This window comes from Acomys minous (assembly GCF_964271855.1).
Source record: "Acomys minous genome assembly, chromosome: 14".
NCBI lineage: Eukaryota > Metazoa > Chordata > Mammalia > Rodentia > Muridae > Acomys > Acomys minous.
In genome coordinates, this window is record NC_140496.1 from 62,120,666 (window position 1) to 62,136,364 (window position 15,699).

The following is a 15,699-nucleotide window of genomic DNA, read 5'->3' on the forward strand; positions in this document are numbered from 1 at the left end:
TCATCATCATCATGAGCAGCAACAGGAATAGTTGGTACCACAGTTTACACTTGTAAACTGGAGGCTGAGACAAGATGACAGTTCAAGGCCAGCTTTGGTTCTGTAACCAATTCTAGGCTAGCCTGAGTTACATACTAAGAGCTTACTTTAAAAGCAAAACAAAGCAAGCAAGCAAACAAACAAAAAAAGCTTAAAAACAAATGCCTAAAGCCAGGTGTGATGTGTAATAGCCACAGGCTTGTAACCCCAGTACTCCAGAAAGTTGAAACAGGCATACCCAGACAGCGTACAGACAATTTGAACTACAAAAGAGACTGTTTCAAAACACAAACATCCAATGGAACAAACAAATCAACCCTTACAAAGGACACCTCTGTCTAAATTAAAGGCATACAGATCCACTTCTCATATTTTTAAAGGTGTATACTCATATCTTACTCATTAGTTAAAGAGGAAAACCATGCAAATCATTTTTTTTCAATCCTAGAATTCTCTTCACATTGTTAGAAACAAACAAACAGCATTAAAAGCCAAACAAATCAATGCTGGGCTGTGAAATAAAGAACACAGACAAGGCAGAGTGCCCAAACAAGTAGTTCACTTCACACTTTAAACTTCTTAATTAGGCCATCTTGGTCTTGGTAAGCATTTAGAACTGAGTTAACTGAAGAAAGTGAGAACCTAGCATAGTTTCCAGAAATTCAACTCCAGGATAAGGCTAGACGCATTCACTTGCCTGTTACTAAACTTCTCACTTCCTGCTTTAGACAGCTCCTCTGACCATTTCAGGTAACAACACAGAAGTGAAAAGAAAAAACAAAACAAAACAAAACAAAACCAACAAAAAACCCAACTTTCTCTTTAAAAGTGCTAAAAGCTTTAGCAGCTGGTTATAAACATAATTTTACTTGCTTTTACAGAAATGCTTGAAAGAAAAATCAAAGACCTTAAATGCCAAACTTATGTAAGGGCTATTTGCTTTCAGAAAATATAACAAAGATAAAAAAGAATATGAAATCATTCCTTTTGGCACCACAACATACATACTTACAACAAAACAGAACAACAAAAACAAAACATACCCTTCCCAAATCAAATACATTTGATGTCTCTAACAAGAAAGAAGAAAATGGCCTGGTGGCACACGCTTTTAATCCCAGCATTTGGGAGACAGAGGCAGGCAGATCGATGTGAGTTCGAGGTCAGCCTGGTCTATAAAACGAGTCAAGGATAGCCAAGGCTAACACAGAGAAACACTGTCTCAAAAGAAAGAAAGAAAGAAAGAAAGAAAGAAAGAAAGAAAGAAAGAAAAAAAAAAGACAGACAGACAAACAAGAAAGAAGAAAATGAAAATTCTGGATTTCCTTCAAGGATTCAAAGTAGAAACTAATTCTCAAACATCTTGCTGTCCTGGGGATTAGTCCTAGGGGCAAGTGTGCTACCACTGACCTATGTACCCAACCTGTCTCCTACCTCCCTTTTCATTTCTGAGACAGTCATAATGCCTTTAATGTCTTTTTGTTGTACCAAGTCTTCCAAGCTGCACTTGAACTTGCTGCAGCCCGGACATACCTTACATTTTTCTATCCTCTTGCCTCAGCTTCCTAAGCAGCTGGGATGATAGGCCTGAGTCACCAGGCCAAGAAAGACTAAAACTATCTTTCATCTTGATTTTTTGTTTGTTTTTGTTTTTTTGAGACAGCCCTGGCTGTTCTGGAGCTCACACTGTAGCTAGCCTTGAACTCACAAAGATCCACCTCCTTCTGCCTCCCTAGTGCTGGGATTAAAGAAGTGCAGCAGCAGCAGCAGCAGCACCCCAGGCTTTCATCTTTTAAGTCTGCCCTGCTAGGATGGTGGCTCAGGACTATAAGCTGGACACCAAGAACCCAGGGACAGAAGGGTCACTTGGAGTTAAGCCTGGGCTACACAGTGTTCCAGATTACCTTGGGTTTCAAATTTCAGACTGTCTCAAAAAAAAATCAAAATAAGCAAACAAATAAATAATTAGTGCACCTCATCAAGGATTACTTGCTTATGAATCCCATTCAATCAGTAAAATCTTTTCTCAAAAAAAAAAAAAAAGTTTACCTTCCAAATGCTGAGATTATTACAGGCAGAGAGGCAGGCAGCCTTTGCCCCTAGCTTTTCTAAATTTTTGAGTCCAGTTAAGATAAATCTAAAGATTAGAAGCACGCCTTCTCTCTCTCCCCCCCTCCCCCCCCCTCTCCAGGGTTTCTTTGTGTAGCCCTAGCTGACCTGGAACTCACTCTGTAGACCAGGCTAGACTTAAACTCAAGAGATCTGCCTGCCTCTACCTCCAGAGTGCTAGGATTAAAGGCGTGCGCCTCCACCACCCAGCAGCCCTTTCTTTCAACTCCTAGATTTAGAAAGGTATGAATGTGTCTGTCAGCTCTGAGGAAAGGAATATAATAAAACTACAGGAATCTCAAGTTACTAGGGTCTCTCTATGTAGTCCTGGAAGTTACTATGTGGACAAGGCTGGCCTGGAACTCACAGACATATACCCACTTCTGCCTCCTTAGTGCTGAGAGTAAAAGCATGCATCACTGTACCCAGCTCAAATCATAAGGGCTTTACCATATCATGATGCTTCATTAGCTACAATAAAGATGATGTAGTTGATTAAAAAAACAAAAACAAAACTCTATTCAACCCAGCATTGTGGGTTCAGCTATAATCCCAGCACATGGCAGCCAGAGGCATCAGGCCAAACTGGAGCCCAATCCAACCTACAGAACAAGTTCCAGATCAGCTAGGGATACATAGCAAGACTCTGTTCCCCCTGCCCTCCAAAAAAGCTCTTTACTAAAATAGGAATAAAACTCATCAGTACTTCTAGGGCAGACTTACTTATTAGGATTTGCTTGCTCCATCATTAGAAGTAAGCAGCAGAGCTAAGTATGACGGTTTATGCCTATACCAGCAGTACTGAGAGGTGGAGACAGGCGGATTAGGGGTTGGGGTTATTCTTGGCTATACACTGAGTTTGAGGCTTACATGAGCCATACAAGACCCTCTCCAGAAACGGAATAAGATTCCACTCTAATTTGATATTATGTGAACCGGAAGTATTGCCTTAGAATAAACATTGTTACAGTTTCCTTTCTAGTGTTAGTTTTAGATGTGTCTTTTTTGTTCCTAGGTCTTTTAACATTTACAATGCTCAATGTCCAAATAAAAGAAACCAAGGCTAAAAAGTATTTTTTGGTGGCTGTTAAGTTTTTTGTGATGCTGAAGTTCAAACACAGGCCACTGCACATGGCAAGCGCCTTACCAACAAGCTGCCATCCTCGACCCTGTCAAGCCGTTTGTAACGGTGATGAGCATCCTTTTCAGGATTTAAAGATGGTGGCCCATATACAACAATCTCCAGTCTTTTTCCTATTACAAGAACCCAAGAAGATTTTGTAGAACACTGGAGGGCGCATACTTTTTAACAGTCACAGCAGAAACAAAAGACACACTCTTGTCCCATAAGGAGTTGGCTAGTGAGACTGTTCTGACTTCTAGCAACCTTAAGATGCTGTGTTTACTGAAGATCTGGACACACTTCTTTCCTTTTTGGACAAACTGTTGTGCCAATGTATGCTGTTGTCAGAAAAAGTTACTCCATCTGATTTAGAACACACTCTTGTATTTAAAACACCTTTAAAGAGCTAAGTACACAAACCACAGTCCGACAAAGCCAGTTATAAAGCACCACAGTAGGTCATCAAAAAGGGTTGGATGCTTCGTCTAAACTGAATGTGTTAAAATTTCTGGAATTGGAAAAAAAAAGTCCACTGGCTACTTCTCACTGTTTAACAGGAAGTAAAAAAAAACTACTTTGAAAAAAAATTACAGTTAAGATTAAGACAGAAGGGATGGTGTCAGTCACCTTGGGGCCAAACGTGCACACAAGACAGCATCAGCAAGAATAAAGGTGCTGATCAAATTGTTAAGCAAACGCCCTGCTTGAGGTTTACTGATTTATTTATTTTTTACGGAATTAGTTCAATCGCCAGGAGCTGAGGAAAGATGAGGGTATGTAGTTAGGTGGACCGACAACACCGGAGGACCTCTCCCTGTCAAGAAGTCCTAACAGCAAAATCACTTCCTGAAGAAGGAGGGGCAAATGGGAAGTTAAGAAGGCTTAAGAAGGCCACTCTGATCAGGAAGTGACTCGTCCTAAACTAACCCCAATCACACCTCTAAATGGGGGAAGGGGTGAGCTCCAACTGCCAAAGGCGGTAAAATAACTGCTGCCTGACACGTCCCGACGTCACCGTCGCCTCCTCTCTTCTAATTACAGAATAGGCTCCCCGGTCAAAAGTTGATCAGTTAAAGTGTCTCTTCTTTGAAGGAAGGCTGTGCTCGGTCCAGAATGACAAGAAGAGTTGAGCAACGGAGAGCTGGGGCCACCGTGAGGCAAAGGAAAGCCCCTTTAAGGAAGGAAGCGTCCCGGGTGCAGAGGAAATACGCCAGACCCTGGAAACGGCTCTTTTTCCTGGGGACAGCGCCAGGCTTCCCAATGTTGCCGGCTCGGACCCCTGGGCCCCGTCGGGGGTGGAGGTAAAAAAAGAGAGGCGGACCCCTTACCTTCTCCTCATCCGACACCCGATCCTCGAAGTCGGCCATCTTGGCTGCTCTGGCCCAGCCCGGCGGCCCGCGCGAGGCAGGCCGGGAAGGAAGCTGAGTGGTGGAATCACCGCGGGGGGCCGTCGGAAGGACCCGCCCGGAAGCTCCGGCCAAGAGGGCGCCATGTCAGTTCCGTGCGGGCGGGACAGCCTAGGGTGGGAGCGCTCTAGGAAGTGGCTTTGCCCTCAAGGCTCTAGCCATCTTAGCTTCTTTCTCACTTGAGTTCCAGTCACTTTCCCCATTCATCCTGGAAGCCTGGTGGCGTGTCTCGATTGTCCCTGACGCCCGGGCTCCCTTCTGGTCAAGTGGCAGTAGCTACGACCTCTTAAGTTTTCCTTGGTCCCCGCTGGGCTCGTGGGCAGCCGAGTCCAGTGCACTAAGAGCTGCTCTGCTCTAGGAGACACTAGTACTTTCCCGACCCCGGAAAGGTGACTCTCAACCTCGTGTGGAACCAAACTCACTTCCCTCCAGCGCCACATTGAGTCCGTTTCCTGCAGAATAAAGTGTTACCATCTGGTCCTTCCCCGCCCTCCTAGAGGAGCAGGCAGCCCCTCCGTCGGCCACCGCTCTCCGTCTCATTCCTGACTACTGTCCGGTTGCTCAGGGCTCAGCCTCGGCAGAGGCCAGCTCCAAGTCCGCCACTATCCCAGGATTCCCAACTCCGGGTTTCCTGCCCTTCTCCCCTCCCAGGTCCCCGGCGCCTGCCGGAGCCGCAAGATGGCGGACGGAGACTACTTCGCGGAAGCCGCGCGGGCCGTGGGGTGTCCTCATGCACCTGTTCCCGGCTTGGGCCTCGGCCCGCCGCTGGGCTGGAAAGAGCGGGTGAAGGCCGGGCTGGCGAACTCGGGGTCCACGCTGTGGTTCCTGGCGGGGCTGGGGCTGCTTTACGCTCTGAGGGTCCCGCTGAGGCTGTGTGACAACGTGACAGCGGGTGAGAGGCCCAAACCTCCTCCTAGCCGGTCGGGGGACAAGCGCCCAAGATGAGAGATTCTCAGGGAGTCATGGAGGGCTTTGCAGAAGGAATTGGTGTTGCATGCTCCAGTGGGTTATTTATTTATTTATTTATTTATTTATTTATTTATTTATTTATTTATTTATTTCTCTTGGGACACAACAACCCGGCAGCTGATTGTCAAACCTGTGCTGCAGTTTACCGGCCCCTCCCTAGAGCTCGGAAGGTTCGCCCTCTCTGTTGTGTCTGCGTTACCGCAGGAAAAGCTCTACCTGACAAGCTGCAAGCTTCAGGGAGTAAGACGGAATAGAGTATTTCCAGATATAGACACACAATTTATATGCATTCTTATCATTTACAGAGCCCCTTGAAAAGTCGTACCTTTTAGTCTCCGGCTGCCTAATTTAAAGAACCCACACCCAGAAAATGAAGATAAGCACATCTCTAATACAGGATAGAAAATAATATGGTTTTAGTGGACCATACTTTTATTTTAAGACAGTTCTATTAAGCAACGCCTTTTGGAATATTTTTAGCCTTCAGACTTTATCGTGAATAATAAAATAGTGCAGGAGAGGGGAGAGAAACACAAACAACAGCGGGCTTGTTTAATATGTTCCTTCAGCATTTGCACAATGTTATGTTGCTCGGGGGTAAAGATAAAGACTTGTAAGCAGTGTTGATCCATGTGGATTCTGCAAATATTTTTATGGTGTTATTGCAGTATTTCTTTCTGCAGCCTCAAAAGAAGATGGAACTATTTCTATTAGATGATGATGATTCTATTAATTTTTTCCCCTTGAGAAGGCATTGGTCTCCTTTTTCTCTTCCATAAGATGACATGAAAGACTGGGATAATGCTCTAAAATACTTTGGATATTTTAGAGGATAGGTACCACATACCTAACTAATTTGTCTGTAGCGGGTGGATGAAGTATTTAATGGTAGTTGGCATGCTCCTTAAAATGCCATCCATTGAGTTTGTCATTTATTTTTCTTATTATTGTTGTTGCTTTGAGGCCAGGATGTAGCCAAGACTAGCCTTGAGCTCTTGATCCTTGGAGCATCATTTCTTATATGGTGGAATTAGAGCCATATACCATCTAGCTTAGCTTAAAAATATGTTTTTATACACTGTCTCTCTGTGTAGTCCAGGATATCCTAAGTTGGAGACCTTCCTGCCTCAGCCTTCAGAAGGCTAGCATTGCAGGCTTGAACTACCAAGCCCTCTCACTTCGGTTTTATTGTCTACATTTTAACTACGTATACCATTTAGATGAAAGCAGTTGGCCACTGCAAATCTTTGGTTTTTTTTTTTAACTCAAAAATTGGGGCTGGGAATGTAGCTTGATGAGTAGAATACTTCCATAGTATGCAGGAAGCTGTGGGGTTCAACCCTTAGCACCCAATAAGTCAGGAATGTTAGTGCATGCCTGTGATCTCAGTAATTGGGAGGTAGATACAGGAATATCCATTGTTCAAGGTTTTCCTCAGCTGCATAGTAAGTTTGAGACCAGCCTGGACCACTATATTAGACCACTTTATAAAAGTGTGTTTAGCTTAGGTTTCTATCCTTATATATTTGCTAAAGTTCTAGTCTAAATTTGGCTCGTCTTTTACATTTTTAGGAAATCAGGCTAAATTATCTCATTTTGACTTCTAATTTTCTTTCTTTTTTTCATTTTTCCTTTCTTTGACCCTAGAGATTGATCCTAGGGCCATGTACATGCTAAACCTCATTATGATTTACTTACTTAACTAAACAACAGTGTAAAACCCCACTTTTATATACATGAGAAGATTCTGAAGACCTGAAACAATGGGGATTTAAAGTCACTTTTTAAAATGTATGCCTTTTTTGTTTTTATAACTTTTTCAAATGAATTTCACTTGAGATATTAATATAGATGGCTATTAACTTAGGGTGGTCAGCTTAGAATTTTTAAGCTTCGCAATGGTGGAAAAGCTGTCTGCATACAGTAGAACTTTTGAATTTTGATCTTTCCCAAGCTAGCAACACGATCTCCATGATGCTGGGCAGCAGCAGCAAGCCACTGTTTCCCACTGTCCATTCATACGATGTGCAGCGTAAACAACCAGTGCTATCCAAGCCATTATGTTGCCAAGCTGTGGCAGCTGGAAGGATAGAGCTGTCCCTTACATTTTCTACTTGGCAATATTTTCAATTTATAGTCTTAATTGGACATAACCAGGAGTCAAACATCTGGACTACTTACCTCTTTTCATCTAAAGATCCTTGCGTAATTGCAGTGCACTTCAAATTTGTACCTTGTAAAAACGTTGTCTTCTCTTTTAACAGTGACAGGATTTTTAAGTTCATTGACACCCAAGTTCTATGTGGCACTCACAGGGACATCTTCTTTGATATCTGGACTAATATTTGTAAGTAGCTCTGTTTTCTTATCTCTGTTTTGGTACTCATTTAAAGATCATTGATGTATTTACGAATTTGTAAGTGTTTGTCAGCATTTCCAAAATATGTTTGATAGTTGGAAAAAAGTTATCTAAAGAAACTAGTTTGAGAAGTACCATCTTCCCGTCTCTTCTTTTAGCGAGGGATACTTATTACCTAATTAGGTTTGTTTTTGAGATCTGACCTCATCATGTAGCCTGACGGCCTTGAACGCAAGGCGGTTCTCCTGAACCTGCCTCCCAAGTGCTGGGATAGCCGGGGTGAAGTCACCATGCCCAGCTTCATTGATTGTGTATTAAAAACTTGTATCCAGCAATGGCAGCTGGCTTAGCAGGTAAAGGTGCTCACTGCCATGCCTGGGTGATGACACGAGTTTAATCTCTTGGACACATGGTGGGAAGAGGAGAGCCAGCTCCAGACCTGTGTTCTTGTATGCTCACACGAACACAAGTGCAATGGTTAAAAAGACCTGCATACTCTAATCAGGGGAAGGGTTGGCTGAGATGGATTACATGTTCAATGATCAAAGGGCCTACGTTATTATTTCGTAATGAATGAGGGACTGGGGAGATGGCTTAGTCAGTAAAATGTTTGCCACCTCAATATGAGGATCTGGGCTCAGATCCCCAGTACTCACATAAAAAGTTAGGGATGCTTGCATGCCTGTTATCCCAGCTCTGGGAGGTGGAGACAGAGGGTCCCTGGGACTCGCTCCCAGCTAAACCAGCCAAATGAGTGAGCTCCAGATTTAGTGAGAGAGTGATTGAAGAGACACTTGACCTCCACACAGGTCACATACATGTACAAATATGTAAGCATCTGTCCTTCACACTGGAGTTAATGAAAGGGGTTTTCTATAACTACTGTTATCTAATTTTTTGATTTTTCAAATGGTTCCAAGAGAATCTGAATGTACAGAATTTATTTATATTAAAAGCAGTATCTCTTGTAAGTTGGTTGGACCTATACTATAGTCCAGGGCGGCCTTGCCAGCCCGGTCTTCTTCCTTTTGCTGTGCAACTGTAACCCATTGCATCCAGTTTCTGCAGGGCTGGAACCAGAACCTGGGGCCCTGAGTACAGCAGACAAGCACTTTACAAATGAACTGCATCCCCAGCCCCTGAACATGCAGGTTTTGTGTGAAATCTTGCAGCGATTCAATTTTGACAGCATTGGGCAGACTATAGCTTATGTCTGGAATTTAGCCTCCACTTATCCTAAGCCGCAGTTTCCTCTGGGGCGATTGTAAGCTATGTTCTTCATTGACATGTCTAGGGTCTAGCTTTTCCTTTTGTATGCTTTCAAAACAGTCTGCTTAAGATAAAAGTATTAGATATTTATTATGCTGTTGTTTTTCTATTCTTTTTTCTCATCTGTAGGTGGTGCTGTACAGCTTTAGTTGAAATTATAGTTTTTCTCTGACCTTTTTTAATCTTTGAGATAAGATCTCAAAACAGAGTTTACCTTGTGTTTATGAGTGATAAGCCACAGAAATAAAATGAATAAATATCCTGATTTTTAAATAGTTTAGCCTAGAGAAGAACTTGTCTCAACCCTTGTTAATAGCATTGTTAAATAGTAGACCAGTACTTTTTGGCTCAGAAAGCACTTTCTTAGCATTCTTGTTAGTAAAATTTATTAGGTGAGGAGACCGAGGCTCTGAGATGTTAGAAATTATTTAGAGACTTGCTAAATATTAAACAGTATGTCTGGCGTGAAGTTTGACCCTAGTTTAGTGTTATTTGCTTTAAAATGGTTTTGAATTATGCTACAGATGGAACTAATGACAAGGAAACATGAAGAGTTATGTTATAGATTAGATACTCCTCTTTCTTTTAATTTTCTAAAAACAGATTAATTTATTTATTATGCTTACAGTGTTCTGCCTGCGTGTATGCCTGCAGGCCAGAAGGAACCAGATCTCATATTAGATGGTCATCAGCCACCAATGTGGTTGCTGGGAATTGAACTCAGGACCTTTGGAAGAGCAGGCAGTGCTCTTTATCTCTGAGCCATCTCTCTAGACCTTCTTTCTTTATTGAAACTTCCCACTATGTATCCTGAGCTGCCTGGAGTTTATGGTCCTCCTGCCTCTGACTCCTAAGAGTTGAGATTAAAGGCATATGCTATCACATCTGACTCATTCTTAGGATTCTTTAGTGCCTTTAAGGAGTGGAGAGTGTTGCCTAATCTTGTCTAAACTTCATGATAAATCCATAAGAAAGGTATTTCACTTTTCCGTGGCATCTGTGTTTAGGGAATCTTGGATTTGGGTTTCTTCTTCTGCTTACTCCCTCACCCACCCAAGAACAGATTATACATTTAAAGTGCTGGATTGAATAGGAACATCTCTTTTATTTCTGTTTATGAATTGCATTTTAAGTGAAAACTGTTTCTCTGTGTTACAGATGTTTGAATGGTGGTACTTCCATAAGCATGGCACATCCTTTATTGAGCAAGTCTCTATCAGCCATTTGCGACCACTGATGGGAGGAACAGAGAGTAGCATTTCAGAGCCGGGTTCTCCTGCCAGCAACAGAGAGAGCGAAACCCTCAGACACCACCATCTATCAGGTGATTATTCTTTTGGTGTTTTCAGAGCTGTATAATTAAGATTGATTTCAAAGCCGGGCGTAGTGGCGCATGTCTTTAATCCCAGCACTCAGGAGGCAGAGGCAGGCGGATCTCTGTGAGTTCGAGGCCAGCCTGGTCTACAGAGTGAGTCCAGGGCAGCCAAGGCTACACAGAGAAACCCTGTCTCAAAAAACCGAACAAAGATTGATTTCATTACAGAGGATAAGAAAATCAGTCCCAAAACAACAGAGTACAGTAGTTTGTGTGTTTATGCCACTTTGTATATAATGATGTTAGGAGACAGGGGCTCCAGGAGATGATCAGATCACGAAGGAAGAACTCTCATGGATAGAATTAGTGTCCCAAGGAGAGAGACCCCAGAGAGCTACTTACTCCTGTCACTTTATGAGAGCCATTCACAAACAGTAAGTGTTGGTTCGTGAAAACGTACCTGTATTTGGTTAAACTAATCTTCCCTCTTGTTTTTCAGAGTGCAAGGTCTGGAGAAACCCTTTAAACCTCTTCAGAGGAGCAGAGTACAGAAGGTAAGCGATCGCCTTCACGGTGAGCACGCTGTGGGTCTTAGAGTGAAAGGACTGTGGGATTCCTGTCTCTATAAATGTGTCACAGCCCCTGCTAATTGGAGATACTCACTATATTGAAGTGAATGGTTAGTTCAATAGTAAGTATCATCTTGACTGTGTTTCCCTTTTTTTTTAAATATAAAAGCAAATAACAAATATTTAAAGTTCATTCTTGGGCATTTTCATGGTGTATGTAACACACGTGGTCACGGTCACCCTCCATCTTGTCTTGCCCTCTTCTTCCCCCTAAGTTTCAGTTCTAGTCCCATGTGCTTTTCTTTCGTGTCTCACTGGGTTTAGCCACTGGGGCATGAGAAGTCATCAGCGGCTTCTCCTGCAACCCTTGGCTGCCATTAGCTCCCCTGGGCAGAACAGGCCCACAAGCCCTCTCCCATCTATGACTGAAAGTTTATTGGCTCAGTCTTATGCAGGACCTGTGCAGGCAACTGGAGTTGTTGTGAGCTCATGAATGTCATGGCCTTGCCGTACCCATAAGACCGCAGCTCACAGGCCCCTCCCTGTCGTGCATCTTACAGGTTTTTTCTGCCTTTTCTGTGATAGAGGTATTGAGGCTTCTTCCTCCTCTCCTCCTCCTCCTGCTCCTCTCCTCCTCCTCCTGCTCCTCCTCCTCCTCCTCCTCCTCCTCCTTTTCTTCTGTTTCTATTGTTGTTTTGAGGTAGGGGCTGGCTATCTTGGAACTTTTATATACACCAAGTTGGCCTTGAATTCACAGAAATCCATCTGTCTCTGCCACATCAGAGTGCATTTGCTAACCATGACCGCTTTCTGCTTCTTTGTTTTGTTGTTGTTTTGAGATAAAATGTCTCTCTATACCCCTGGCTGTCCTGTGACTCACTATGTAGACCAAGCTGGCCTCAATCTCACAGAGATATGCCTGCTTCTACTTTCCTTCCTAGTGCCGGGATTAAAGTTATACACCACCATGCCCAGCCTTTGCTGCTGCTGTTCTTAAAATAGGGTCTCCTGTAGCCTTGTACAGCACTCATTTCTTATAAATCTTTACGAGAGATGTCTTAGTATTTGAAACATTTATGCTTAGTATCTAGTTTTCAGAACATTTTACAAAATAATTTATTGGTTTATTTTGTTTTTGAGCTAGGTTCCATTTTGTAACTCAGGCTATCTTGAAATTTGTTATGTGGTTCAGGCTGGCCTCAAACTCAGGCATGAGCCACCAGGTCAGGCTGAACAATTTATTCTTTCCTGTTTTTTTTTTTTTTTTAATGTTTTATTATTGAACCATAGAGTAGTACTTTTTTTGGGGGGGGGGGTTGTTGTTTTGTGTTTTTTTTTACTCCTTAAGGATATAATAAGCTTTAAAACACCCTGAACTAGAACTGTAGTTACTTATTTTTATAACTTAAGTGTCTTTTGTAGCAACTGAAACATCTTGTGTTTGCTACAGATATACTTGGGTGACTGGTAAAGAGCCACTTACTTACTATGACATGAACTTGTCCGCCCAGGATCACCAGACCTTTTTTACCTGTGAAACAGACTTTTTACGTCCTTCAGACACAGGTATGTATTCATGCTACAGACAGTGATTGTGAAAATTATTTCAAGTGTTCTCTAAAGCTATTTATGATATTATACAGTTACTTGGCTTGGAGTTATTTACATTATAGATAAGAAATTCAGATTAAAGTAAATTATGCTTATAAATGAAATTAGTGACTATTTTATAAGAGTTTTAAATGTTTTCTGTGACTTTATTACTTAAAACAATTTCAGAACCAGATGGTGGTGGCGTACGCCTTTAATCCCAGCACTCTGGAGGCCATGGCGGGTGGATCTCTGTGAGGCCAGCCTGGTCTCTAGAGCTAGTTCCAGGACAACCAAGGGGACATGAAGAAACTCTGTATTTTTTTTTTTTTAATTAAGATCAAATATAGCAGAAAATAGGATATATTGCTCTGGTCTGGGAAGCAATTACCTGACAGTAGAGCATGACCTGGGGAGATAGCCCAGTGAGTAAAGTGTTTTGTGTGCAAGTCTGATAACATGAGTTCCAGGCTCTAGAGCCTGTGGAAAGCTGGACACAGCGCTGCGCAGGCCTGTAATCCCCACACTCCCACGTGGAGGTGAGAGACAGAGATGGGAGAATCTACAGACGCTCAAGAGCCAGCTAGGACAACTAGACCCTGTCACAAGCAATGTGGAAGGGGAGAACAGCATCCGAGATTGTCCTCTGACCTCAGCACATGGACTCATGCACACACACGTGCGCGCACACACACACACATGCACGGGGAGAGAGAAAGGGAGAGAGGGGTAATATGAAAATGAGGAATGATATGTGGAAGAAACATAGGGCATGTTTTGTTCTAGTCAAAAGTAGAAATTCGTGTAAAGTGATAGTTTATAGCAATGTCCATGTCTGGGTCTCTCTAAGCTGTTCCCTGCCTAACACAGTGTTATGTGGGCTGGGGATACTGCTTAGCCGTGGGAGGCTTTCCTGGCATGTGTGAAGCCCTGGGTCTGCGAGCCAGCACCAGGGAGTGGCAAAGGGAGTGTGTAACCTAAAGACAGTGTCATTTCTCCAACTTTTGTCTACTTTGACTGCCTTTGCTCTATCTGTGTGATGAATGACCAGTCAAATTCTTTAAGATGAATCTCTGAAAGCTCCTGTAATATCGTGTATGTTTACATATTCTTTAGTGAGATTATGAATGAGTGGATAAATGGATGGATGGATGGATGGATGGCATTGGTATCACACACTTAAGTAATTTCATTAATAATGATTAACACATGGACAGCATGTGTACTAATGTGATCTTCCCAATTACACTATGAGACAAGAACTATTACCAGGCCCCTTTTAAAAAGAAGCAACTAAGCTGGATGTTTATGCCTATAATCCTAGTACTCTGGAGACTTAAGCAGGAGGATTGTCTGAAGTTCAAGACCAGCTGGGCTACAGTGTGAGGCTGTCTCAAGCCCAGATGAATGAATGATGAATGATGAATGAATGAATGAATAAGTAAATAGGAACTGAGGGCGAGGGAGGTTGAGGAGCATGCCACTCACAGTTAGTAAGTGATAAAGCTGGCCTTCAAACTCAGTTATGGCTCTAAGCCAGGCAGTGTTCCTGTTTCAACTGGCTACATTGGGGGAAAGGAATCAGCAGTGAAGGTCTGAAGAAAGCCGGTTTCTTAGCATTGAAGTGAGTGCATTGTATCACATTGTTGCTGAATAAAATATGCTAAAAGTTGGTGGCAGCAAGAAAAACAAGGATTTTTGACAAAGTTTATAAGCTGGTTTAGTTACAAATAGAGAAGAAAATTACTTCATGGGTGAATGCTTACTGTTCATGGTCACAGCAAAAGTATGTGGAAAATTGCATATAGGGAAATTACAGTAGAGCATCGACATCGTCCATTAACGAGAGGAGCTGAGCTGCTGTGGCAATCAGGTCTCATGTCCCTCTCACAGACTGAATGCAAACATCAGTAAGCTCCTCGGTCAGCTCTGATGGCTTTTAAATCATTTCTGTTTGAACAGTTCCACAGACAATTTGGAAAATCTGGGTGCCTTTTCACACATTTTAAGCTTCACATCATAAGGTTAAATAATTGCAAAGAATATGATTTTTGGCATACTAGAAAATATATACATTTAAAAAATAAGCAGTATTCCCTATATTTGAATGCATACCATGAAAGTCAGAAGGTTTTACACGTGTGTGCATGCCAGAATAGATGCTTGCATGCCAAGCACATGCTTTATCACTGAGCTGTACCTAGGAATTTGATAGCAACCATTTTTTCATTGAAAACTATATGAACAAACACACTAACAATAGTAAACCTTATACAAGTCTTTTTTGTTTTTGTGAATGGGTCTTGCTATGTAGTCCAGATTGGCTCACTTTTGAGAACCTCCTGCCTTAGCCTCCCACATGCTTGAAATCGCAAGAATACACCAGTGTAAGTTCCTTTCTTCTTGAATGCTTACCATGTGTGTGTGTATATATATATACACACACACACACACATATACACACACATATATACACATATATACACACATATATGTGTATGTGTGTATATATATGTATATATGTATGTATATATACATATAATATTTTAGAATTATTTTATCCTTGAGAGTCTTGTAGCGTTCTTACAACTTTTCCACAATAGTCATTTTATATAAATTAAAATTTTTAAATTACATTTAGTCATAAGATTCTGAATATCATAATGTATTTCTTCTTCTTTGTGGTTTTTTTTTTTTTTTTTTTTTGAGATAGGTCTCACTATGTAGCTCTGGCTGTCCTGGAACTCATTATATAGAACAGGTAGCCTTGAATTCACAGAGGTCCACTTGTCTCTGCCTCCCAAGCACTGAAATTAAAGGAGTGTGCCACCACATTATACTATTATGATATATTTTAGTTAAATTCTTGTCAAGTCTCTAACAGCTATATATTTAGCTCTTTTTCCTCTCTTTAGAATATGCCCTTTAAGGACCTAGTTGGGTGTCTTCAT

The 15,699-nt window shown here is 42.1% G+C and overlaps 2 protein-coding genes across 3 annotated transcripts in view; one reads left to right on the forward strand and one right to left on the reverse strand.

Annotated features, from left to right (window-relative positions):
* Window positions 1–4,754, reverse strand: part of CAPZA1 (capping actin protein of muscle Z-line subunit alpha 1) — a 41,041-nt gene extending 36,287 nt beyond the window's left edge. Inside the window, exon 1 of the mRNA XM_084755388.1 lies at window positions 4,600–4,754. Coding sequence (XP_084611514.1) covers window positions 4,600–4,638 — 39 coding nt within the window. The 5' untranslated portion in view covers window positions 4,639–4,754. The remainder of the gene's footprint in view (window positions 1–4,599) is intronic.
* Window positions 4,755–4,787: 33 nt separating this feature from the next.
* The window catches only part of ST7L (suppression of tumorigenicity 7 like), a 64,751-nt gene continuing 53,839 nt past the window's right edge, over window positions 4,788–15,699 (forward strand). Inside the window, exons 1-5 of one of the 2 annotated variants that reach the window (XM_084755379.1) lie at window positions 4,788–5,569; window positions 7,911–7,993; window positions 10,433–10,598; window positions 11,089–11,143; window positions 12,609–12,724. In XM_084755379.1, coding sequence (XP_084611505.1) covers window positions 5,356–5,569; window positions 7,911–7,993; window positions 10,433–10,598; window positions 11,089–11,143; window positions 12,609–12,724 — 634 coding nt within the window. In that variant the 5' untranslated portion in view covers window positions 4,788–5,355. Of the gene's footprint in view, window positions 5,570–5,634; window positions 5,680–7,910; window positions 7,994–10,432; window positions 10,599–11,088; window positions 11,144–12,608; window positions 12,725–15,699 lie in introns of those variants that run through there. The other variant, XM_084755380.1, reaches the window with a different exon arrangement.